Source organism: Sceloporus occidentalis, unplaced genomic scaffold (assembly GCF_023333645.1).
Source record: "Sceloporus occidentalis isolate IW3139 unplaced genomic scaffold, rSceOcc1.0.p SCAF_23, whole genome shotgun sequence".
In the NCBI taxonomy this organism is placed as follows: Eukaryota; Metazoa; Chordata; class Lepidosauria; order Squamata; family Phrynosomatidae; genus Sceloporus; species Sceloporus occidentalis.
This window is the reverse complement of record NW_028317003.1, coordinates 8,996,931-9,024,101: the sequence shown is the minus strand read 5'-3', so window position 1 is coordinate 9,024,101 and position 27,171 is coordinate 8,996,931. Positions and strand designations below refer to the sequence as shown.

Here is a 27,171-nt window from a genome sequence, read left to right as displayed (position 1 = left end):
CATTAATTTTAGTATGAACTGATATTTTATTGTTTCCTCTTAAAGTTTAATCACTTAAAAACAATACAGAGACTTTTAAAGAGGAAATTCCATTGATTTTTGTCTCCTTGAGCATACAATACAGTGCTTTATACAGTAATGTGGATTAACATTGACAAAAACCTGGTTTTAATGAATTTTGTTCTGCAGACCTGGAGGCGGCCATTGTTGTTGGTCATGTGATGTTTTGAGTGACTTCCACAGCTCAAACACTGAGCTGATTCTTTATGGTAATTCCAATGAAGTCCCTTCCTACATAGACTTTTATTAGTCGAAGTTTAAGGCTGGGTGGTTACAACAAATATTTTTTTGTATATTTTGTTACTTTATATTTAAATCACACACAAAATGCCTGCTTTAGTGTAACATGACAATTAAGTGTTCCTGGCAAACATTTAGTTAGTTAAAGGGTTATTTCGCAGACGGGTGTAGTTATTTAAGTTTGGAAAAGTTTAGAAAAGTGTTAAAATTGGGTAGGTGGAACAGAACCTTCAAACGGTGAATTTCCACGTGTAGATTACCACCCAACCAACCATTCCCTTATGACACATCAGGATAATGAAACTAATCCTGGACTTGTGTGTTGTCACATATTTACAAGCACAAGGGTGTGTTGTGTGTCTCATCTCTAGATGCATTCGTTTGTGATGGCCTCCAACAATGAACCCTGCTACATAGTATCCATACCATACAAGACAGACAGTCAAGTAGTATCAAAGTCAAAAGACTAAAGGGTGTAGGGACTGTCTAGGATTTCTCTATGGAGTACTACGTTGCACCCCAAAAATGATGACATTAATTGTGGCCCCGATGCGATCATCTCACAAGGAGATATTCAGAAACATTCCATACGGTGTCACCCTCTGGTTGATTTCCCGTGGTTGAGAACAGAGTTCCAAGATTTGCCATTTAAATGTGGACACCAATGAATTCTACACCCTGCAGGCTGGCTGAACAATATTCACCGTCAGAGCTAATTTATCACGGTGGTTCGGCTCAGACTACCCACCGGAATCTGGTTTTAAAAGAGGAAAACCAATGATTTCCGTAATGGATCCTGCTATACCTAGCTGCTCCTACAAAAAAAGAGCAGAAGGGTCTACGTAGTTTGGGGTTATATGCATTAAGCCAATGCGTGAATATCAATTAACACTGCTACATTTTCAATTTAACACCAAATATGCATTTTCACTTAGATATCATTTTGTCATTTGTATTAATTTGGCCTAAAACAGCAGAATTTGTTGAAATCTATGGCTATAGCGGGGTTATCGCTGGCATGTTCGTTCTCTGCACATTTGCATGTTCATTTTTTTCTTTTAGTTGGACAATGTGGCCCTTATTTATAAAACCAATTGAATGTTCGAGCTGGTTGCCCTACAAATTCTAAAACACAGCCCAGTTTGTGAGAGATTGTACCAGTATCTTAAGATGAACTGGCAGCTTTTTACCTACTGGAACGCCAGCTTTAAAAATCTCTATTTTAATAAGTTTTTTTTCCCTTTTTTTATATTAGAGCTATTTTTTTAGCACAGCTGCCAGCTTTTTACAATTTCTGCATTATTATTATCTGACAAAACTGGTATACTAAGACAAACCAATAGCTGTTATAAAAAGTTTAATATTATGAAAGGTCTCAGGTTCAGTTTATTTAGCAAATCCTTAAGCTCTACTCGAGTTGGAAAACAAATATGCATAAATAGAACTGCGATGTGCCCTAATATTAATTATTCTAATTATTATTTTATTTATATAGCTCCCACAATTTACGCTGCGCTTCTTACAGTACATTTATTCAAAGGGTCTGGCAAAACTAGAATTCACAGACAAACTGATAAATTAGGTAACAATCTTACACTCTAGAGCTAAAAAAAAAATTACCTAAAAATAAATCTATAGAATAACAAACACTGTAGCGATAGTAAAAAAAAAAACTGCGCTGGGAGCAGAGGCGGATAATTGTATTTATTCAGAACATACACACGATTCCAGTGTAAATAGACCTAAAAATAAGCTATTCACACCAATACATAAAAAACATAACTAAACTTCAATACCTATTAGGAAGATTAGAATTTATATCTGGTGGCACATTAGAGATGGTCCCATGAAAAGCTGTTTTGGGCAGAAGCCCACGTTTTAAATTTTACGCGGACGTTCATCATCCTGTACATATGGACTTTTAATTATCACATACAACGGTAATTGGTAGGAACTCATACGATTAAGTATACTTTATTGTGAGAAATTAATGTTTCAATCGAATATGTACGCATGAAATGAGAAAGGTGGATGAGACCCCTCTTGCTTATTGATCAGCTTGTTACTTAATACCCCCCTAGTATATTGACCTGCCAGTGTAATTATATACCTTTGAAATCAGGGGCACATTTCCCTACCCACGCTTGCCCAGATGTGCCCCTTGGCATGGGGAATGGCACTTTTGGGGGGTACAAGGACTGCCATGCAAAATATGAATAACAAAGAGGCATTTATTTTGCATTCTCTTGGTAGCCCTTTGGAAGAGCTTGGGGTCATTTTCAGCAGAGGGCTACTGGAATGTGGTCCCAAAATGGCCCCAGATGTGGTCTGCTGGCAGTAAATGCGATGGTGTTTGAGACAATGGCAATTACCCAGAAAGTGGCAGATCGCTCTCATTTCAGGCTCCCTTTTCCTTGCAGAAACCATTTTTCCCCCTGAACCTTTTGGATCCTCCTTTGCATTTAAATCCCCCTTCCCCCCTCCCCCGCCCGTATAGGAAGAGACTGTTGGGGTGTGTGAGCGGCTGGCTGTGCGGCTGCAGACCGACTCCGCTTTGTGTGCACACAACTGTTTGCAAGCACAAGGCAACTGGGGTGCCAGCGAGACATGCACCTCGGGACCAGCGCCAGCGCATAACCGGACTGGTGTGTTACTGGGGAGGCGATCGATCGGTGTTATTTTTTTGGGGGGAGGATATTCTGGTCACCCATATCCTCTTCCTCCTCCCCTCTCTGCTTTGGTGCAGGCTTGTGTGTGTGATCTCGCTATGTCGGATGACGATTCCAGGGCCAGCACCAGCTCCTCTTCATCCACCACCTCCGGCCAGCAGATAGAGAGGGAGTCGGGCAACAACAACTCCTCCAGCGGCAAGAAGAAGGAGACCAAAGTCAGCATGAGCAAGAACTCCAAACTCCTGTCCACCAGCGCTAAAAGGTAAATGCACCCCCCCCCCCTCTCCTGGCATATCAAGCATGCTTTGTGTGCTGCTCATAGGAAGTGCTAATCAGCTGGAAGGGATCATCCTGCGTGATCGTGTACTTTACATTAGGATGGCAGTGTGCTGTCTGCGGGGACATTCCGGGTGTCAGGCATCACGCCGCCCTCCCAGCCTCTGTGTTTATATAGGCGAGGGGTGCATGTCAGGCCAGCGCGGAGAGGGTTAACAGCCCAGTGTGGCCTACAGCGCTGTAACAATCCCAGCCGGTGCCATCCTTTGTGTGTCTGGCTGCGCCGGGGCGATCAGTGCGCTGCTTGAGGCTGTTACTGGGACAATGGACTCGGTCCTGGGTCTGTCTCCTACGAGACGCCCGGTAGTGAAATCATTTATTTAATTATTTTTATGGGGGGGGGGGGGACAAAAGAAAGTGCCCGCTTCCCCTTTAAGGGAGTCCCTTGGCATCTGAGCTCAGGTATCCGGCATGTTTAACCCTTCCCGTGCCCCCTTCCCCCTTCATGCAACGTGCTGCTGTGGGGGCTAGACGGCAGCCATGTGGGAGGAGCGTCGGTGGCTCGTTTGCATACTCGGGTGCCGCCCACTTATTTGCATGTTAGCTTCCAGGGGTCCCCTCGCGGCGTGGGGTCGCCATCCACGGAGGGTTTCCGCTTTGGGGGACTCTCACGATAATGTCACTCCAATGGGGTGGGAGACCTTTCGGTGACAACAAGGGGTTTTCTTGTAAGGGCTGCGGCCGCCATGTTGTACCCCTCCGGTGTGTGCTTTGTGGTTGGTTTCACGCGTGATGTGGGGGATTTTTTTATCGCTGTCGAGGGGGGAGAAGTGTGCCGTCCACTCGGGGGAATCGCACCGCATTAAATGCACGAAGCAGCATAATCCATAATTACAGCCTCTGTTATGTTCCGCTGTCAGAACCTTATCCCTGGCCGAGTGATCGATTTGCTGACTGTTGTGTCGCGCGTGGATTTTCTGCCGACACTTGGTTAGCCTTAAAAACCTCCACTTTTTCAGTATTTTTTTTTCCTTAACCCTTTTTTTCCCCGTAACTTGTTAATGGTTTATGGCCATGCATTTAGCTGCTTTGCAGACTACATCTCCCACCACACTTAGCCATCACTCAACTGACAAGTTATTAGGATCCTAATGCAGTATCTGAGTTTAGAAGTCAGAGCTGATGAGCCGGGTGTTTTTTCATTAGATTCAGGCCTACTTTATGTCTGTCCCACGCATGTTTAAATATCTTTATTATTTATCGTTTCATATAGCGCTATGTTGTCATATACCACTTCAGCTGGGAGTCTGCTCCACTTATCTACCACCCTCTCTGAATTAATCCTTAGTGATATTACATTTAAGGCAAATGCCTTGATTTTGGGTCACTTTTACCATAGAAAGCTATTTTTTGCGTTGTGGTTCATGCACATGAACAAAATGAGCACAATCCGTTTTCAGCCTTGGGAAAACTGCGAATGGGTTCCGGGGCAAAATGAGGATACGCTCACACGGGACTTTAGCTCCAGATCAATTCCCATGAACGGTATCTTTAACAGTGTCGTTAAAATGTTACTGTCCGCCTGGCCACAGCGAGTAACATTGCAAATTGAACCCAGGAATCTGTTTAAAAAATAATAAATGCGTGTTTCCATTTTATTGCTAGAACACGTCTGTCTTTATTGCCATCTAATGTGTTTTGGAGATAACGGAGTCACATGGTGGTTGTTTCGATGTATTTATGAAGCTATTAGTCAATGAGAGCTGTAAGTCGGTGATATCCGTGAATTCTATGACCAAGAAGCAGCGTTTAGCAGATAAGTCTTTCCCATGATACAGGAGTCCATAACGTCGGGTGTGATTGGATCTTTCAATGGAGGGGGGGCATTCCGGAGCCCTAATAATCTATTTAAAAAGAATCACCCGGCTAGCTGTGTTACAAACGTGATGCTGGATTCTGATGTTTCGTTACTCTCTACATCAAAATGTCATTTCAGGAAAGTGGAGTGAAGTGTAACAAAGTGTTAAATAAACCAGTCCCCCGTCCCCGTCAGGGTTAGGTGTTTTGTGTGTTTTTTGGACACCACAAAACAGCCGGGAACATCTTTAAACCCACTTGGGTTGATTATTTGTAGCGCCATCATATTCCGTAGCGCTGTACAGAAGGTAGACAGACCATAACAGGTAGTATATAACAATTTGAATTAAAGAAACAGGTGATGAGGGCCCTGCTCACACCGGCTCGCGATCTTCACACTATGAACAATACAAATTTAAGACACTTGGGCTGTTTACTAGAAGTGAAAGCCGCGATCGCCTGCTGCAGAGAAGCCGTTAATATGCCCAGGTGGCAGCTAGTGTTGGCATTTTAAAATATCCTGTGGCCAGCCCTGACCTCGGCAAAAGCCTCCGTTACTAGTGGTCCTTGGGGAATTATTCATTCATTCATCCATCCTCACATTCGTTCATCTTTTCCTATGTCCCAATGACGCACCAGAGACGGATAGTTTATGCTTCAAGGGGGCAAACAATGACATTGACAAAAAACATTACGCCCAAATTTATCGTATGAGATTGACCATAGCAGATGTGGAATACAATTCCCAAGATCCCCGGCTACCCTATTGTACTTAAACTGCAAGCAGTCTCAGGTTGTGGCAGGTGCCTGTCCGCACTCAGCAAATGAAACGCGTTTCAGGAGCACTTATTGAGAAGTGAAAGAAACGGGGCCATTCCATGCCATCTCAGCCTTTTTTTAATTAATTTTTTGTGCCATTTAATTTCAGACTGTTCATTCCTTAACTCATAAACAAGCAGAAAGGACGATCACACGCGTCCTGGCACGCGCTAGGACTAGAAATAAAATGAGTCGCCCAAATTCTCTCCTTCCCTAAACGTGTAGGGTTTGACTGCGATGTAAGTTGTGATTACAAGAAAAAAAGACAACTTGAATAATCTCTCTGTTTACTTAAAAGCAACCAATAATAATTAGGAATAATATCAACATGAATGAGGTTGTGTGCAAGAATGACTTTTTTTTTTTTCTGGCAATTCTGCCATCTATTCTCCATACTGCACCAATTTGACATTTTTTTTTATTGAAATAAATAAAAAAAGACAAAGCTAAAATGACTCAATGCCCCAATATATTTATTACAATTTAATACATCAAGATCAATAAACACAATGGTGGTGTATACCGGAAATAAACTCAATACATCAGTGCTATTAGGATATTGTTAGTTAATAATATATATAAACAGATATTGAGGTGCTTTATGTATCAGCGCATTATTCTTTCTCACCAGAGAAATATAAATTTCTATTAATGTTATGTAATCCCTAATAGTTTATAGCCTGTGGCCCGTATTGGAAGGAGGTGTAGAGCCCCTCAGCGAAGCAGTTAAAGGCTAATCGGCGTCTTTTATTTTATACAGGATTCAGAAGGAGCTGGCGGATATCACCTTGGACCCACCACCCAACTGCAGGTCTGTCACAGCCTCTGTACAATAACATGCTTTTCTATTCTTCTGAACCGCAAAATGCTGTTTCCAATATTATAATTATAAAAGTGGTTCTATAAAAGTTTTGTAGTGTTCTTTCTAATCTATTCTAAACTCTACATTTATCTAATCCAGCCCCTATTACTATTTTTCTCATTATATTTGGATACGTAGTGTATATTTTATATATGTATTGCTTCATTCACAAAGACTACTATTGCTTGTGTATATCATCTGTTTATGAATATTGTACTTTTAGTTTACAATAATGACATGATTTGTATAGTTTTTCCTTTAAATTGACTGTTTTACTTGCTTCAAACTTGATGATCAGGACTTCCCTGAGTTTTTCTGTATTTATTATTCGATTTGTAAGGTTAATAATATGTCATTATTTCGGCATTGAGTCAGGGATCCCTTCTTATCCGTGATATTTTAGAATATAAAACGTCGTGTTTTAATTGCAGGTAGAATAACCGGGTATCTGCACATTAAGAGGGAAGTTCTCAGGCAGCATTATACCGGCCACCCTATGCCAACGAGATTGTTTAAAAAAAAAAAAAATTCAATTAAAGAGGCAACAGGTTGGGTATTTGCTGCATTGTACTGCTGGTCCTTGTGTTGTGTAGCGCCGTCATATACCGTAGCGCTGTACAATGGACATGTTGTTAAGAATGACCGAATAGTGTAACTGTGGGACCAATTGAGATCTCAACCTCGGGAAAATGAAAACCTCTTTGTTTGAACCCGAGGAGAACGGAATAGGGAGCACTTGACTTTATCCGATGCGTTTGTGTCCCAGGGGGGAAAGCTGGCATTAAATTCTTAACATATCCTCTTCCTTCTAAGCCCCATTGCTATGCCAGAGCCTCCTACTGTTCTTTTGTACTATAGGAGCAGGGTGGCGATTGCCATTTCAGCGTTTCATCGCTAGAATGTAGTAGTTGTGTACGTTCCCATTCAAGGGACACATAATGACATTAAACCATAGCACTGTACAGCCTTTGGTACGTCGTCTGTCCCAAGAGACGTTTTTAGCTGGTCGGGCTTTCTTTTTATATGGAAGTATCTGATATCGGGGTATCTCTGCGTCCCTCTGTGCCTCTATTGCAGTGCCGATTGTTCCCGGTGACTGACGGCAGAGGCTTTTGCTTCAGAAACTGTGCGCTCCGCAGATTAACGTTTCCCCCTCCGTTTGCGATCGGTGACATACTTTGAAACCCGCAGAGCAAGGGAATCGGTAATCTGGTTTCAAAACAAACAAGAAAGGAAAGAAAATACACAATCGAGGCAAAGCACATCAGCCGCGTGTAAACAAAACCCGATATGATGCATTGATCCGCCTTTGCGTTGCTCCCTCGCACCTTTTAATTCTCGCCTCTAGCTTTTATTTCTTTAATAAAAGGAGCTCTCCGCCACATGTTACATGAATACACAATCACAGTTACTGGTTTCATTAACCCACGCGTGTAAATAACGTGTGACGTGTAGACGTTGTCCGTCAGGTTCTTCGTAAATCATCAGGCCTACCGTTTCAGTATGCGAGCATTTACAAGGCTGATCGCAAATATCTTCGTTTCAAGAGGTCCACCAGGAGAAACATCTTGAGCAACCTCATGACTCGCTTGATACGACGTTTCGTGAATGGTTATGGCGAAATAGTGCCTAGACGTCCTTACCAATTTGAGAGATATCCATCTCCACACAACGCAGCAGGTCCCATGTTTCATCTGTATAACTCTGTTTTGTTTTAGGGTACTAATCCATGTAACTCCATCTTCGTCTTGCTGCCAAAACCACGCGTCGCTGCCTGCCAGGACGTTTCATTGTAATTCCACCAAAGCATAATTATAGTTGCACGTACTACATAGAAAGTTGTGTTTTCTAATAACATTATGAAGTGTGAGCTAAACAAATTTGATCTGTTCACGGAAGTTAACCTGCACGTGACTTCCGCAGTAGAACCCCATGGGATTGTATTTGTTGAGAAGCTGAGCTCCCAAAAATACCGTACTGCTGGTGAATTAGGATCTCTACAGATCATTTTCCGTTGGCACACTCGGCAAAAAATATATTTGCTAATTAGTATATATACCTGTTCTGCTTTAACCCATGCAGATCACATTTCTTGTTTATATTTTAGACGTTCCTGACCTTTAGACCCAAGTAGTCCTTTCTTGTAGTAGCAGTAACCAGCACTCAAGATGGTCACGTTGGTGCCTTCTCGTGGTGTCTTGGGTTTAGGCTTAAAATGGGGCCGATAGAACTCCTTATATTATGGGATGCAACAGACAGAGGTCAAGAAAGCTAGAAGTATGGTGAATTCCCTTTCTAACAAAGCGATCTGAAACATACCAGAACTACATGTTGTGTAGCGGACAGTAATGACATCTACTTAGTAGTCAAAATATTGAAGCGCACTTCATTTACTCTCAATACTGCTTTCTGCTCTTTTCTCTTCTCTATTAAATGCTTCCTGCGGATCTAATGGACTCGGTAAAGGAAATATTATTGTGTACTGTGTCCATGTCTCTTGGTTCCTCCTCAGTAGTAAGTGATGGTGCCCCGCAGTAGATGTTGTGCTTCATAGTTATAAATTTAGATGTTTACAAGGTGACAGCCATTGTCAGACGGACAGAAAAAGTTGTTTTGTCTGTAGCAACTACATTAGGCCTGGAATTGTATTCTAGAACAGTGGTCAGAATGAATGTGGGGCGTTTGGCACTCAACGATAGATTTGTCTTCTTAATTATGTTAAAAGTAGTGCTTGACTTTGCGTTCCATTGTTGGAGAACACATTGTTTTGACGTTGTGCGTTTCCTGTCGAGATGGGAGACGTGTTATATCGGTGGTGTGGATAGTATTTAAATTAAATGTGGGGTTTTTTTGGTGGTTTTTTATTTTTTTATTATTCTTTTATTTGGTTTTAAGATTTAAAGCCATTCTCCCAGAAAAAAACAATAATAGAGCTTTAGTTCTACAATAACAGCACTTATCTTTACTACGTTACTATATAAAACTAATCGGGGAATATTAAATGGCTTTCAGTGTTATACCGAATGAATTGTATTCCTGAAATAATGTCCGCTTTTCCCAATTTTCTTTAATAAACCCTTTTCCTTCCACCACAATGTGATATACGGTATCACAAATGAGCTGCCACCTTGTGTATTCCTATTATAGTCCATAGACCTTCTCCTGTATAAAACAAGCACATTGTGCTCTGCGTGGGGATATCTATAGCTGTGTAAATGTAGGGTAATTTGGGGACATTCCTGCCGGCTGACTTTTATATTTAATAACTCTATAAACATGAGCCACTAGAGTTGCGCATAAAGAGCCATTCTGGTGCGACGTAGAGAAGTTGAAGCAATGAGGAGGAAGGTTCGTTGCGTTTCTGTCTGCATTAACATGTGAAGGAAGAGAAACCTTTGAGAAAAGTGATGTCACAGAACTAATAAACGACTGAAGTTTGTAATGGATTTAAGATAGAAAGTATAACCATGCTCTGTTTTGAAAATTGGCCATCAAAGTGCAATCACGTTGTGGACAATGTGTTATGGCTGCTGCTGGCATAGTAAACGTCTTTTCCTGGAGTAGGCTGTAGAGCACGTGCTTATTTAATACACAAACGCAAAAGCATTATCTCATAATCAGGTTTTGCTTTGCGCATGTTCAGGGAATACATGAAAGACGCTTTCTTTAAATTTCATGTTGTCTTTGTCGTATTGCGTATGGCCTTTAGCCAGGCTGCTCAGTGGCCTAGTTTCCATTTCTACTCTTCTCAAAGTAGTTGGACAAGATCTTATCATTTCTCCGATGAGTGTGGAATGCTCTAAATTGCCATACTTTAATAACCTAACACACCCAGACATACTTCCGTGTGGTCTGTGCTCTAGAAAAAAATTTGCTTCCTTTGACACCTTTCTAAAGAAAACCTAGATGTTAACATCGTAAGCAACTATTGTTTTTCTTCGCTAATCGCTAGCCGTGCTTTGGTTGGTAAGCAGCACAGGGCGTCTGCTTGTGCTTTCCTATGCACAAATACATCCACTGCGCATACACGCACTAATCCAGCATTTCCTCCTAGCGCCGACAACTGCCGGTGGCCTGGACATGCGTTCCAATGTCCAGCATGGGGTGTGCATTCTACATGGTGTTTCACAGGGGAACACTCAGTAAAGTAAAGGGTTGCGGTGTGTGTTGACTATTTTTCCTTTTATTAAAACGTACACACTTTCCACTCCTCCTGCATTTCCTGCTTGTATCGCCTGCCACAACCCGTGTCCCTAAATTAGGCATTAGATTCCAGTGGTGGTTGAATCCATCTGCTAGCGGTAATGTAGCAGCTCTCAGCCTCCTCTCTCTCTCTAGAGACTGCTGTTGTGCTGTCATTACTGGATTTCCCATCATTGTTATTGTCACATTGAATGTTAGTCTGAAGGCACAAAAGGCAATTGTGTGAAGATCAGCTACAAATTAACAGCAATGCATGTCCCAGAAACGTGATTTCTAATGAAACCTGAGGGGACGCTACAAAGAGCAGTCGCCGTGTTTGTTGCTTTAGTTCTGATCGGAAAATAATTGCGTAATCGTATCAGTTATGTTGAAAGGATACAGATTCCCCTCGATGTGCAGTTATAGATTTCAATTATAGATTTTTCAGTGCAATTACTGAATGTCCAAGCAACAGTTTCGCTGCTATTTATGTGGTCTACAACTCTCATTATGCTCAGCCAGTCAAGTGTTTCTGAAACTGTAAGAAATAATTTAGTTTACCGGTGCTACCAGATTGCTAAAATCGGCTGAGCATCACATGAGTTGTCATCCAATACAGGATTGAGGACTATGCAGCCATGATTCCCAGCCAAATCATATATCCTTATCACTGACTTTGTTGTAATTTTAAAGCAGTAATTCCTCACCTAGTAAATGGAACAAGTATTTATTATCAATGTGTGCAAGCTTGCTAATAAAAAGCTTTTTTTATAACTTAAAGTGCATTTGCAACAAAAACAATTGTATTTTCTCTTCAGCTGTCATCTTGCCACGAGATTGATAACCGGTACCTGTAAACAGCGGCGAATTTTGACAGGCTGTGCTCCGGTTATACAATATGCAATGCTGATTTCTGACTTCACTGCTTGTCGTGGTACATTGTTAATAACACGAGGAATACACAAAATAACATTTTGGCAAATACATAAATTGTAGGAATAAGTATGTACAGTCATGTGAAAAAGAAAGTACACCCTCTTTGAATTCTACGGTTTTACATATTATGACATCCTCAGTAGGTCAGATGAACTACAACAAATGGCATATTACGTGTCATGATGTGTTCAACAAAAATAAAGACAAAATGGAGAAGCCGCGTGTGGGGGAAAAACCCTTACTGCTCCCATAGGAATTAAGATTCTGAGTAGCAGACAGGTGCTGCTAATCAAATGCCCTGGATTAATTGATGGTCAGCAATTGTGACAGCATATAAAAAAGCCAAAGTTTTAGCAGTTTGCTGTTTGAAGCGTTCATATGTGTGTTAACACAATGCCAAGGGGGAAAGACATCAGCAATGATCTTAGAGAAGCAATTGTTGCTTCCCATCAATCTGGGAAAGGTTATAAAGGCCATTACCAAACAATTTGAAGTCCATCAGTCTAAAGTGAGAGATTATTCAAAAGTGGAAAACGTCCCAGCAAATTCCCCCCAAGGTCAGATTGTGCAATGCTTGGAGAAATTGCAAAAAAAACCCCATTAAATCTCAGACTCTATAGGCCTCAGCATATTAAATGTTAAAGTTCATGACAGTACAATTAGAAATACTTGACTGAACAAGTATGGTTTGTTTGGAAAGATTGCCAAGAGAAAGTTTATTCTCTCTAAAAAGAACATGGCAGCATGTCTTGGGTTATAAGACTTATGGATAGATGAGACCAGACTGGATATGTTGGCCATAATGCAAAGCGCGCCATGTTTGGTGAACCCCAAACACAGCATATCGGAACAAACACTTAATGCCAATTGTGTGAGGGGCAAACGAATAGGATTAGTGGAACGGAGAACCAAAGACCCAGAGAGGGTCCATTCGGTCTGAGGTGTGCCATGACCGACGTACCAGGTAGGCCTATAGAGGGCCACCCCGTAAATAGAAATGAAAGAAAGGATAGAGGAGAAAAGAGGAAATAAAAGGAAGGAAATTAATAGGGGGGGGCAAGGGAGGGCAACGTTAGGAGCTGTAACGTAGCTGTGGAAGGGAGAGGCGTTGGTTAAATAACCATAGCCCCTCCCACAACTACAGGCTAATATACATCAGCCTTCACATCTATCAAGCACAGTGGTGGAGGGTGATGATTTGGGCTTGTTTTGCAGCCACAGGACCAAGGAACCTTGAGTCGACCATGAACTCTTCTGTATACCAGAGTGTTCTACATTTAAATATGAGGCCATCTGTCCGACAGCTAAAGCTTTGCCAAAATTGGATTGTGCAACAGGACCATCATCCCGAGTAAACCAGCAAATCTATAACAGAATGGCTGAAAAAGAAAAGCATCAAGGTGTTGCAAAGCCATACCTCAACTCGATTAAAATGCTGTGGCAGGAGCTTTAGAGAGCTCTAAACAAATGCCCAAAACCTCAATGAACTGAAGCAAGTTTGTAAAGCAGAGGCGCCCAAAAATACCTGCACAACAATGTGAGAGACAATGTTATGTCTGCTAAAGGTGGTTGTTCTACAAGCTATCGAATCATAAGATGTACTAAGTTCTTTTTCACTCATGGCTTCTCTATTTTGGCCTTTTGAATTTCGTTAAATAAATTAGGACATGGTGTAATATGTAAGATGTTATTCATCAGAGATTGTATTTACCCTGCTAGGGAACAGATGATTGTTGATATGTAAAAGCATAGAATTCCGAGGGTGTACATTCATTTTCACACGACTGTATGTTGAATCCTTCCTCGTCCTAGGGCAGGGGCGTGACTAGAAACCATATGGCCCCGGTGCGAAAATTGCCCCCCCCCCCCAACTTTACCAAGCAACATGTCCAAACTTTGCCCCAAATAGCTTGTGAGTGCCCTCAAACAGCTGGTCAGTGCCATCTTTGCTCTCAAACAGCTGGTTTGTCTTCTTTGCCCTCAAACTGTCCCTTCTTTGTCCCTTGCCCCCCCCCCTTCCAAAATACAAATCCGGCACACATATGTATATTCACAAACTCATACCCACTAACACACACTCCATTCATGCTCACATACATACAGACAAGGCCCCGCTTACCGCTCCTGCAGCTTCCTGTCTGGCTCCTGTCTCCCCGTGCCAGTTCAAAATAGTTTAGAAAGGGCCCTTCCGACCTGGACCGGAGTGGTTGCAGGGGTCACCCCGGGTCCCCTAGAGGCACGGGCCCATCACAGCTGCGACCCCCTATAGTTACACTACTGTCCTAGGGTTAGGTTATAACCAAGATATCTCCTGTATTTCCAAACTGATATTTAAGGTTTGAATATATTTCGCAGTGCTTTTTCTGTTTTTTAAAAGTGAGTGTGTGGCAATGTTCAGTTGTTGTGTTGCCTGCCCGTGTGTAAACATTTTGAGGCTAGAATTTGTTCTTTCGCTGGTGGCTGCTATTATACGGTCATGTTTAATAAACTAATAACAACGCTTTCCAACAGTTACCTCTTCAGTTACTGACTGTCCTTTATAAAGGAGGCAAAAGTTCTGTCTTTCAAATGACACTCGAGCACTTGAGTAAATTATGAACCGAATAACTCTTGTAAAGATAGTTCTGAATCTATAGTTGGCACGGAGTATCTTTGGAATGATATGTAGCAATATAATTAAACACCCGGAGTTCAAATACAGCTACACATTGAAAATTCCAAGTTTATTAAATGTTTATTTTTGTTAAAACCATAAAAGAATTTGAGTGTGCGTGGGATGTGGATAAAGCTATCCTGGAGAACAAATAAGGGGAATGCATGTGGCTAACCGACTCTTACTGAATGTCTGTAATTAACACAGACAATATTGATTACAATAAAATAAAGTGTAATTATACATACTGAAATCCTTTTTATTTATTTTTTAATATTGCCTTCAGTCCATCTGTCAATGGACAAAAAAACTACTAACTTTTACTATATTTATTGTATGTTTTATGGAAAGCCATGTTAGATCCCTGAACAGTAAAGCAAAGTATCCACCCTGTTGCTAAAAATAAATAAATTAACTAAAAACAAACTGAAGAGCTCATCTGTCATGTCTCTGGGTTCTATTTCCTAAAGGGATATTTGGCCCCGCATAATGCATAATTAAAGCTATTATATCTCAACCTTTGCTTGCTAAACATGCCCCTTGTAATAGTTAAGAGAGTTGAAACCCAATTCTCTCTTTAGTGTGTGTGTGTATAATATATATATATAACTGGCCAGACAATTCAGGTAAAATAACTGTTTTCTGGAAATATTTGGTTACCTTGCTCCCTCTTACACAAAATATCGATACGCAGTAGTTGTATTACCCGAAGAGTAAAGATATATATGTTGATACTTTTTTTACTGGGCGAATGTAGGAGAAAATGTAAAGTTACATATGCTTTTGGGGCCTCGGAGGTCTCTTCTTCGATGGCATGGGTTTGTCTTGTGCCAAGAAAAACCACAAGGTCTGCTTAGGCTCTCTGTTCAGATACAGAAGTTTACCTGTGAGCCTCCGTTTTCTAGCGCTTGTCATAAAGCTTTGCCACTCCTAGAACATTAATGGAACTCGAACCTGGAAATTATCTATAGCCACTAACATGGACTGGGCCAGAACCATTTCCCTGTGACTAGGAACATATTTGGGGATCTGGTGGCCCTTACTGATATTCTCCGTAGGTCTCTGTGTGTTTTTTTGTATGTTGTACACCTTTTCGTGGTATTTTGGTTTCATGAACAAGGTATGAGAAAATGCTTATACTTAACAACTTAATATTTTTATTATTTTATTATCCATAGTATTTGGTGTTGTAAACATGGAATGTACCTAAACTTTTATAAAAAATGTTTTATATAAAATTCTCTTTTATGATATTGGGATTTCCAAAACGTTTCTCGAATCTAAAAGGGTGCAGTTTCTAATCTTATCTTTTTACCTTTTCATGATTTATTTATGTATTTATTTGCCAGCACTCTGTTTCCTATATGCCACCCAGGAGTCTTAGTAGCCTTGCTGTATTTAAGGTTTCTGTATGACCGGCATGAATTGTGCGTGTGTGAAGTAGAGCAGAACGGAGTAGCCAGAGATGTAGTTTTATTGTTCCTCGTGGTTACAGAATGATCTCTCGCTACAGTTCAGCACAGGTGTTTGCTTTGAAGCACGGTATGGTTACAGATTAGCCATAAATCTGAATTCTCTGGATATGGTGAATAGACATACATTAATACGACTTGCCCATTAAACGCAGACAACGAAGAACTGCAATAAGATGTATCGTCGAGGGCTCTCGTCTCGACGGCCGCTTTCTCTCTGGTCGCTATTACCTTTTTAACCGTTTGTGAATGGTGAACCATCATTCCAGTTATTCAGCTGCCTGTGTAAGGAATCTTTTGAGCAGATGGTCCCTTCTAATAAAATAAAAACCATAGGAAATTGTCATGCATTTTTTTTGAAAAACGAATAGGCTGTCGCTTCTCTGCGAAGGACGAGTGTACGGTGTGTGTTTTTGTGGTCTTTTTAGATGTGATCGAGGAGAAGAGTTGGTGCAGATTGATTTCTTACACGACCTTTACGTGTATAATAAGGAACTATGCCACAGAATTGGGGTGCCAGCGAATGCCTGCTCTGGTGGTAGCTGATTGCCTTAGCGATGACCAAGAAAAGACCAAATTCTCCTGTATGGCTAAGTGAATGGCCAAGCAATAAGTATGTTCAAACTTTTAGGTTCCAGCAGCTTCAGCACCTGATGGGATCCTCTTCTCTTCCATTTGGTTCCCCTTTGAATGTCCCAATGTATGTGTTTATTGCCTTTTGGGTCAATTAAAAGGCAGCTCTGTAGCTTTGTAAGGCTGGCGGTATTACATATTCTTTACTACGATTCTCACATGTATTTCTTGGAAGGATATGGCTCACAAAGCTCACCCCGCAAGAACTTATGTGATACCCGTGTGCCTCCACGTAGAGATGTCTTCAAGATTTAGAGCTGACGTGCTCCACCAAACTGCGAGATGGCAGATCAGACAAGGACAGCTAGAAAGATGCTATCCTTGTCTCCTCCGCCACACTGGGAATGTCTAGACTTTTAATACTCTGTGTATGCGGAGTTGCTGATGTTGGGGAAAAATACATTATTTCACAAACTACCACTTACATAAAACAAAAAAACAAAAGGATATTGTAAGGCAATTAAGGAAATACAATTTAATAGTTCAGTATGAGGCTTCCCAATTATTTAATGAAAGTGCAGCGTCTGTGTAACCCACACTAAACTGTTCTTGTTTTTATTAAACCCCTGTACGTCCAGTACTGTTTATATACGTATAATATGTATAAATCCTTATATCTGCTGGCATGTTTAAGTTGCTTCCATATGCAACGAGCAACAATGCTGGTTATTCTATAACATTTGAATAGCATCAGACCACAATGACATTCATGTTCTAATAAATTGAGTATTATTATTGGCATTATTGCCCTCTTTGCCAACTGGGGGAAGTTTGTCAAATAAATTCCAAGTTCTCACAGAAGCAATATATTAGACCGCTACACCCTTCCCACTGCAGTGATCTAGCATTTGTTCTGAGAAACACAATGGGATGCCTCCGAACCAAGTGGTGAAGAGTACCTCGAGAAAGTGAAAGAAAACCCCACATTTACAAGCATTAAATACAATTTATTTATTTTTTTTTTTTTTTATTTTTTTTTTTGCTGACCGCTTCCATGTCCCTGTCTCCTTTCTCTCCTCAGCTCCGCTTCTCTTGCATCATCTTGTTCTTCTGTCTTCGCCAGCTTTTCCCCAGGTCTTCTGTCAGGCGTCCCAGCACGGGTCCGCAGCTTCCTGGCACAGATTTGCAAAGAAAGAGAAGCGTTTTGCACCTCTTTTCGTGAATCTGTCTGCGGTATTCTGGCGATTTAGAGTAGAGGACTGCATTGGGAGGCGGGTCCCTTGGGCGCGGGCGGTTTTACGGGCGGTCAGGCACTGTACCTGCGGGTCCCGGTAATCCCGCGCAGTCCCGCAAGGCTGCCTTCTCGCTGCTCCATTACAGTGTCTCCTATCTTGCTCCGCCCAGGAACAAGGCGGAGTCATGTGATGTGACATCACTTCCTGTGACTCCGCCTTGTTCCTGGGCAAAGCAAGAGAAGAGACGCTGTGAGGGAACAACTCGAAGGCAGCCATGCGGGACTGCGTGGGAAATCAGGTAAGGAGGCGGGCGGGATTGGCCACAAATGTGGCGGGAGCAGAACACCCACATTGCCGGAGCGGGCGGGAGTGGGATTAAAAACAGCGGGAGCGGGATTAAAAAAGCAGTCCCGTGCAGGGCTCTAAATTAAGAGTACTCTCACAGCAGACCAGAGTCCCAGACACAGGCTCACCCTGTTTTCCAGTCGAGGAATGGGGGGAGCCCAGATGCTCCGCCCCTTGGGGGGGGGCTGCGCTGGGTGGCCTAACAAGGAGACAATCTGACTAAGACAGCACAGCTATAAAATGCAAGAGAGGAAGCGGAGCTGAGGGAAAGTAGACGGGGGTACAGAAGCTGTTGGCGGGTAAGGTAGGGTGAATTTGAGAATGTCTAACCCCAGATTATAGACCCTAAGATTTAAATTGGGGGGGAAACGTGCAGCATATAATTGGAACCATACGGTATTTTCACAAGCTGAATTCGCTGATCAAACTTTTGGAATGTGGTTTGCTCCAAGTGTGTCTATGAAATAATAAATAAGAAATGTATGCGTGTATGTATATACAATAAAATATTGTTAATTCATGTTTTTTTACACGCAATTTTTGTTAATATTTTAAAAAACCCTTTATTGTGTCTTTTTGTTTTTTAATTCCAATCACATTTCTTCTCGTCGAACTTGGTTAATAGCTGTGAATGATCGTCTTCTATTTCCTGTCGCCCTGTCTGGAAATTTGAGGTTTTGTGCGCACAGCTTTGCTCTTAAGGTTACTGAGATTAGTTTGAAACCGTTTTAAATGAGAGACATAAAAGAACAAGGGTAATGTGATACAAATTTTGTGTAGTGTGTGCTCCCCGTGACTAATAGGCTTTACAAAGACGTTTTTATTGATGGCTTAAAAAACCCGTATTTGATTGCTTTGTGTAAGCGTATGGTTTTTACATTTTGAACCAGTTATTTTGTATAACGCTATTGGCGTACATGGTCCTTTCTCATGAATAACAGAAAAGGCAATGCATTCCGTCTCAAAGTGTGAGATGTTTTTTAAAGGAACAGGAAAATGCTCGGCCAGCATCAGTTTTCTTCTCGCTTCAGGGAAATATTGGTGATTTATGAACAATATAAAATTCAATGCTTTTGAGATCTGTACACTGTTAAAAGTTTAGAAGATTATGATTTTGTTGTTCACAAATTACGATTTGTAAGTCTTACAAGTCAGCCAGTGATCCATGTTTCCTTGCAGGCCGGACATCTCTCTGTGGCACACATTTTGTTCAGGGATAGGCAAAGTGTCTTCCCAAGGACACCAGTGTCCATGGCAAGGTTTGAGAAGGTCTATGGAACATCATTAAACTGTCCACCACAGACCCCAGTAAATGTCTACCATGAACAATGTTGGTGCTTTGCCCATGATCTTGTTCATATAGACTCCTTTTGCTTCGGTGTCTTTTGTAGCAAGGACCTTGTCTGAGTTGTCACCTTGCTGCTGTATCTTCGTATGTTTTAGATGTTCCATTCTGAAAGGCATTGAGGTTCCTTCACTGCACTCCTCGCCACCAACTGCTATAATGTAGGAATAATATAGTGAATTTAGAATACAAATTAGACACCATTCTGTAAATCTCTTCAATCAGTAAACTATCATGCCATGGCTAACTTTAATCTGTATGTTTTACACTAAAAGCATTGTGAACATCTCTAGATAAGTTCTAGCCATGCAAATCTATAGTAGCAGTTGAAAGGATACCTTTTTTTGTGACTTTCTGTTAAGAGCATACTGGAAAAGTAGACCTTTTGTGTGATGTGTACAGTCCTTATTGCTTGCTATATGCTTGGAAAGCCACAGACCACACGTTGCGGAAGTTCTGAAAATAGCAACCTCAGAAGAGGGTGTTTCCTGCTGAAGGTCTATAGAGGTGAGCAGGAAACTCCAGAAGTCTAATTTGACGTATGAACCTCTAGGTATTTGTAATAGTCCCACACATGGAATGTTTCAGTGTATTACAAACCTCGTATTTGCATGGTACTGGGTGATCTAATATATTGCTAAAGCTGTTAGTTAGACCATACCTCCCAAGTTTCCTTTTTAAGGACCCAAATCCCTCTGTACCTTTCCATCGCCTGGTTTCTCCTTGTTGTGCTAGGTGTGAGTGTGTTCAGAACCATGTGCCACAAATGGAAAAACAAGTTGTCTCCTGTGTAAGAAATAAAAAAACACTTCTACAATATGCCTTGACGGGTCTATCAGTAGATCGCGAATTCGCGTAAAAAGTCCCAATTAAGACATGTTCCCATCCAAAATGAGAGATGTGACCATAGACACAAAGCCTGGAGAATATGAATATATATAATATATATTCTATGTTTCTCTCAATGACTGAAGATAAAGAATCACTGTAGACTTATGTGGTCACCAGACTGACCTTAACATGGAGGGGATTTCTGAATCCCATATCGCATGGCACCGAGAACATAATAAGTGCAATGAGGCTAAGAAGGCACTATGATGTGTAATAGAATGATTGAATTAGTACATGTGGTGGGTCTTATAAGCAGCAGCTTATACAACAAAAGACTGTTTGTTATATATTAAACAAGATCTTATTTTTGCTTCTTTTATACGTAGATCCTGGCATTGCAGTCACATTGAAATTTTTTTTTTCCTCCCTTGAGTATCCACACACAACTCTGATAACGTATTTACTTAGACCTCCAACTTTCTTGGACAGAGCGGAGTGTGTTAGCTGCCTTCTTACTGGGCTATTAAAAATGTTTGCGCTGCTTTTGTTTGCGGGGGAAAAAAAACATGTAGTTCACCACATTGCACAAAAATATGATTATTTCTGGGCAATTTTAGTGGAGTTGTTTTGTATTTAAATTATTTCTTCCTCCGAATATCCTAGTACATTGTTAAACGACGAAAGACTACAAAACATTTCAGCAGTTAAAGCAAGTAAAGCAAAAATGGGTTATAACAGAACAAAACTAAATGTCTTATCTTTTTTTATTTTATTTATTTATTTTTAGTGCTGGCCCAAAGGGAGATAATATCTATGAATGGAGATCAACAATCCTAGGACCTCCAGGATCTGTATATGAAGGAGGGGTGTTTTTCTTGGATATCACATTCACACCAGAATACCCATTCAAGCCTCCGAAGGTCAGTATTTCACTGTTAAAGCCAGATTGTGTCATCTTGTCCCCCCCCCCCCTTGTGGGTAGCCAACAAGAAGCTACATTGCAAGCCCCAATGCTTTGACAAAACCAATAAAGGTTATGAGTGTGCCTTTTGGTTACCCCCATCAGAATTCTAATTCCACAGCTTGACCTGTTGGCTACACCTACCAACGAGTACTGTGACATAGTCCTACACAGGCAACTATTTTTCCAAAATCTGTTTTTAATGCAAGAGTGATGCGTTTTAAACAGTTCTAAATAGAGTATATATGACAACTGCAATGTGCTATCTCCTTATGGGGCAGGTACTATACATTCTGTCGTAGAGGACGCTGGGGATTATGTTTGAGAAGTGGTCATATTAACATAGCAGTCAGCAGCGTTAAGACCATTTCACTAATCACAATGGTGAGGACAACTTTTCAAGCTTTGTTCCAATGTTGCTAAAATATAAGGGGGGTTATGTATGAAATCTCATTCTGGTGCACAGACTTAAAAAGTGAGCTTATAGCAATCGGTGTGTGTGATTATAATAACCAACCCTTTCTCAAGAGACCAGAGTGAGAAGACTGCTTTTCTAGACACATACATAAATGTTCTCCTAACCGTTGAGGATTATTGGGTTAATATTTTTCTTTCAAACTTACAGTAACCAGTGACCACTGGGAAAACCCTGGTCTAGACATAAGCAGCTATCTAAGGCAGTTGGGGCACACATCCACCACATGGTCTGCTTTCTTCTCCCTACAGTATCATGATCTGAAAAGAGAACATCTTGCACCATCACGATGTGTTCTGCAAATTAATGCTGCTCTTCCACTTAGACTTAACAGGAATTGCACTCTTTACTTCTGCAATATTGTATAGTGGATGTGTTAATGCATCAATACAAAAAGTTTTGAATGTATATCATGTGAACCAGACTAGGGTATGGGAAAAAAGATCATATTTTATAGTCAAAGTCGAGCCTCAGTTTCTTTGTGAAGCAGTGTACATATAGTTACAGGAGGAGGTCATGAAGCGTGGTTGATTTCGCTCTAGAATAGCTCCAGCCCCAGGGTCTCCAAGAAATATCGGCCACCATCTACTTCTCGTTTCAACGCGTGGCAGTGTCTTGGGTTTAGATCCTGCTGGTTAAAATGAATTGGATGGATGGATGAATGTGGATGACCCGACTCTGATATTGTAATAATTAGCTGCTTACGTGCTAGTTTAAAACAGTCTCATGAAATCCGATAATCCCAAATCTCCTGTTGTCATTTGGGCAACTTCCACTGGAGGGGAAACTGCAGGGACCTATGATCCACCGAGTCGGCTAAGGTTGGAAATATAGGCATTTCACCCAATACACAGCTGCTGCAAGCATCTTGCTTAGATAGCAGTTTTCTATATGAAGCTTTCAGAAAGTCTGTCTGTTTCTGATATGACTAATGTACATGAAGATGTTTTTTTTTTAAATTACACATTTTCAGCATTTGAGCAAATTACCTGAATACTAGCAAATTGCATCTAAGTGCCGCTTCATTATCTGTACATTACTCTGATACCAAACACTGGAGCAATAAATACAGAAGGCATTTTACTGCAAACAATGTATGCTTGTTTTCATACACTGTAGAAATAAGCAGGGAACCATGAACCATTTTGCCTACCAGTCATAAAGAAATAGACATTATCCAAGCTCTAGTTTTCTGCCTAATGATGTATTTCCACAAAATGACTTTCCTGTTTTGGTTTTTTTTTTGTGCTCTAAGGGTTATTTAATTTTCTGAATTTTTTTTTTTTTTTAACCCACTGCAAGCTTTCATGCATCTACATTTTTGTAGCTCTTCAGTGCATCAATCTAACATTGAACAGTGGTTCTCCAAACATTCATTTAAAAGGACGTTCCTTGCCTCATATGCACTTTAAAGCATGTGATAGCAGAGGGTCCCTACTAAATTGTTTTTTAAATCTGCATTCCATTTTCAGTATGAGCACTTTCCTGCCACTGATTGGCTGATTTGAAGCAGCCAATAGTGGCGTGAAAACTGCACGGATCTGGAGCTGCAGCTTCTCTTAAAGGTACCTTTTCAGTCGGGTTAAAGAATGCACATTGTACGCTTGGGAGCTGCAAATACAATATGTTGTAATTCTGGCATGTGTGTTTATTTATGAGCATGTGTCATAGTATATAGATGTGGTACCTTTTGCCCTCTTGTAGTGAAGTCCTGTATGTATATGTTATCGGTGTGCAAATGTTAAACAATAAAAATACGTCACTGATGAGACCGGAGGTATAGACACTGGTGTACCCACTCCATAGGTAATCAGTCCATGAAAGACGCACATAAAAGACTGATAATGCTGTTATGACTGTGATGTTATTATTTGTAAGCCAAAAATCGAATCATGTGTGTGTGTAATGTCTGTTTTCCCCTGGTTTTATTTAGTAATTATTTAGTAATTAAGGTGTTGTCTTAGCTGGTAATCATGTTGTTAATTATACATCTCTTGTGTATATTTAACGCATAAAGGTGAGCAGGTCTTGCACTTGATAAGAGAAGTTGATTCTGGAGCATGGGAGACCCACCTAAACATCAATCTATATTGTACTTCGGTTTTTCCTGCACATAAGATTTTCGGGATGCTTCATGGTACAGGAAATAAGGGCAAAGTAGATGTGCTCGCAACTAAACTGTATCTGGAAAATCTGGAACGTCTACGTATTTTAAGTGAAAAGAATGCCATTTGGTGCCAAGTATGAACAGTTGCACTTTTAGTTTTCTAATGCATGCTGTAGTCCATTTTGCTTGGACTCTAATGCATCATACTGCATATTAATATGTGGGTGCATTATTTTAGGTATCTGAATTGGCACTGGCTGCCCCCCCATTGACTTGTTTAAGGTGGCAGTGGTTTAAGAGCCCACTCACAGATAGTTCAGATTAGATTGGGTTATAAACACGCTTTAAAAATGTTCTGTTAGAGGTTCAGCAGTTTTATAATTTGTCACATTTATATGAGCTGCTTTAAACAGGGTAAAGCATTTACCTATAGTGTGACGGTGTCCCCTTGGTTTCCGATTGAGTCTTTGTTGGAGAGAATTTATTAATAATTATAGCCTTTATGGTAGGAGGCATGTTATTAGTAATTGCAATACCCTGGTATAACCACAAGAGGTCAGAAGACTACAGGAATAGCCAATAATTCTATATACAGGTGGTTCGCTGTTCATTTTTCTATACTATAACATTATTTACTCGAACAAGACCCCTGGCATATGTAAGGAGCCAGGTTTCAGCTCTTTAACTCTCATATTAGCGGACAAAGATAGTGGATAATCATGCAAAGTGGGCCCTTTCTGTGTGTATACAAAAATGTTATGTGCACGTCAAACCAGATTTACACAAACTTACTTTTTATCTTTTCCTACAGGTGACCTTTCGGACACGGATTTACCACTGTAACATTAACAGCCAGGGGGTGATCTGCCTCGATATCCTGAAAGATAACTGGAGCCCAGCACTGACCATTTCTAAAGTCCTCCTGTCCATCTGCTCACTGCTCACAGACTGCAACCCTGGTAAGATGCTGGATTAGTAATCAATGCATGTACCCCTTACTAAAAGACATTATGGAATGCTCCTGCTAAAGCAGAACTCCCAGAAACTCCTTATTAGACGGGGTTCCATATTAGATGTACATAGAATTTATCAATGGCAGTTTCTGCCATGTCCATCTCCAGAATGTTACAAACCCCTCTTGAAGCAGAGATTAGAGGGGTATCTGATTTGGGTTTCCGATTTCATAATTTTGTATTTGGGTCCGACACCAAGTGACTTCATTTTCCCACAAGGTTGCTATAATGGGCACAAAATATATTACTCTGACTCTTCCCAAATTCCACTGGTAGTTCAGTGGTGCCGAGTCTTCTAACACTTTAGATGTGCAGAGTTCAGAGGAAAATGTGGCAAGCTGAGATGTCTGTGTTGGTCGGTGACCAGTGCCATGTAAATATTTTGTGAATTCACGAAATACTCTTAGTATAGGTACACTATATTAAATACATGTACCAAGTGAAGTCTAAACTTTCACCTAACAATTTAACAAGCGTAGAAATTGCATATTCTATAAGGTGGTTATTTTACTTGCTAGTTGTTTTCACATTTCCAAAGGTCAGTAATGTTTTGTCTCCCTACTTCATCCAAAGTTTGTTTCCTCTTTTTTCCAGCTGATCCTCTCGTTGGAAGCATTGCCACCCAGTACATGACCAACAGAGCAGAGCATGACAGAATGGCCAGACAGTGGACCAAGAGATATGCCACATAGACCCAATATGGTTCCCAAATCTCACCTGTTTGTCTGTGATGGCGAGAGCTGCTTGTTAATTTGATGGGGACAAGGGAGGGTGGGAATTGATAAAGAATAGGGTATTTCTATAACAGATTTTATTCAGTCTTTTATTTCCAGAGAATTTTGTTATTGTAACTTAAGGTATCTTTCTGCAGTAGACCAGTAGTATGAACAAGGACTTCTTTTTTGTACGACAGCCAAGCTCTGAAATATTAGCTTATTATAAAAGGAGTACAAAGAATGTAAAATTATTTTTCCCTTATTGCTTTTTTTGTTCAGGTTGCAATATATAAACTTTTCAAGCAACTTTAGTTTTTGTACAGTTACACTGCTTATACCGTAGGCATCTATGTAAAGAATTTGTTTTTGATCTGAATAATTTTTGTTGTACAAAGGAGGAACTATGGTGTTCAACGTGTACCAGACGAGCCTGCATAATTCTGATCTGCAGTCTTCAGCTATCGATAGGACTAAGAGGTGGTCATCCCCAGGACTGGGAGATGAAGAAACAGATATTATTGTGTATTATGGAATCTTAATTATTTGTTTTCCCTTTTGTATGTCTAATAACTTGAGGAAAAGATATGTTTATGGGAACCTGTAGTGAAATATACCTTAAGCTGTTTAACTGTAAAGGTGGGTAAGAATTACTCAGTGGATTGTTATATGTCTGTGGGCTAATAAAGTCTGCATTTGTTACTGTGCTAATAAAAAAAAATGAAAAACAAAGAGCTTATGCCTGCGTTTTTATCACTGATGTCCACATGAAGGACCAGAACATGGAGACCTCAAAGCTTTTCATAAGCCCTTCCTGCCTGAAAGCTCGTTCAGGCTAGGGGCCAGATCTCATTGTTAAACTGGCTTAAACAATGAAGTAAACGCAACTTGTGCTCTGCCAGGACAAAAATAAGGCTTCCCCCATTTTTTTTCATGCTTAATTTGTTGTTCCTGTCTTTGCAGAAGACCCAAACGGGGCACGAGGCCCTCAGTTTTCACTTATTTATGGTAATGGACATTCTTTCTTTGTCAGCAGTCATGTGATCAAAACCTGGAGTTTAGTTTTATTCCAACCCCCCCAGCTGTGTGAAAGTGTCTGGGCTGTCTGGATATGTCTGTAAAGTACCCATCACATTCCCCCTGATACAGCCACCGCACAGTAAAGGGACCTGAAAATATTAAGTCTGTTAATCACTGCATTTGTGACAGAATTCAGATAAGACAACAGTTGCAAATCAGCTTTCCCAGGGTAAGCAAACTGATCAATAACCCATTATCCCAAAACAATGCTTTAGTATAAAGGCTACAACCTATAATGTGGGGGGCAGGCTGAGTAACCGGTGAAATCTGTTGCACGAAGTTTATAAATCGCACAGGTCTAAGTAAGCCCACATCTGAAACTATTTACCAACTAATGGCGCTTGGATGCAAACAAAGTTTATTTAATGACATAATCCAGGCGTTACATAGTGAGTGGTTAGAGTGCCCGTTAACACATATTATGAAAAACGACAGTCATCTCCATGTGTATTACTGATGTCTTT

At 40.7% G+C, this 27,171-nt stretch overlaps 1 protein-coding gene across 2 annotated transcripts; it reads left to right on the top strand.

The window, feature by feature from the left end:
* Positions 1 to 3,067: 3,067 nt before the first annotated feature.
* LOC149300773 (ubiquitin-conjugating enzyme E2 E1-like) lies at positions 3,068 to 25,606 on the top strand. Of its 2 annotated transcripts, XM_089484833.1 has the most exons (5): positions 3,068 to 3,234; positions 6,685 to 6,735; positions 21,146 to 21,278; positions 24,713 to 24,860; positions 25,509 to 25,606. In XM_089484833.1, the coding sequence occupies exons 1-5, from the start codon at positions 3,068 to 3,070 to the stop codon at positions 25,604 to 25,606; spliced, it is 597 nt and encodes a 198-aa protein (XP_089340959.1). The 2 variants fall into 2 exon arrangements, with proteins under 2 accessions (XP_089340959.1, XP_089340960.1); XM_089484834.1 differs by lacking the exon at positions 6,685 to 6,735.
* The last annotated feature ends 1,565 nt before the right edge of the window (positions 25,607 to 27,171 follow it).

What these genes read in the sequence shown, in the direction of transcription:
- LOC149300773 (XM_089484833.1), top strand. Translation starts at nt 3,068, where the DNA reads ATGTCGGATGACGATTCCAGGGCCAGCACCAGCTCCTCTTCATCCACC. An exon ending in ACCCATTCAAGCCTCCGAAG is followed by an intron (nt 21,279 to 24,712) that starts GTCAGTATTTCA and finishes CTTTTCCTACAG; the next exon opens with GTGACCTTTCGGACACGGAT. An exon ending in GCTCACAGACTGCAACCCTG is followed by an intron (nt 24,861 to 25,508) that starts GTAAGATGCTGG and finishes TCTTTTTTCCAG; the next exon opens with CTGATCCTCTCGTTGGAAGC.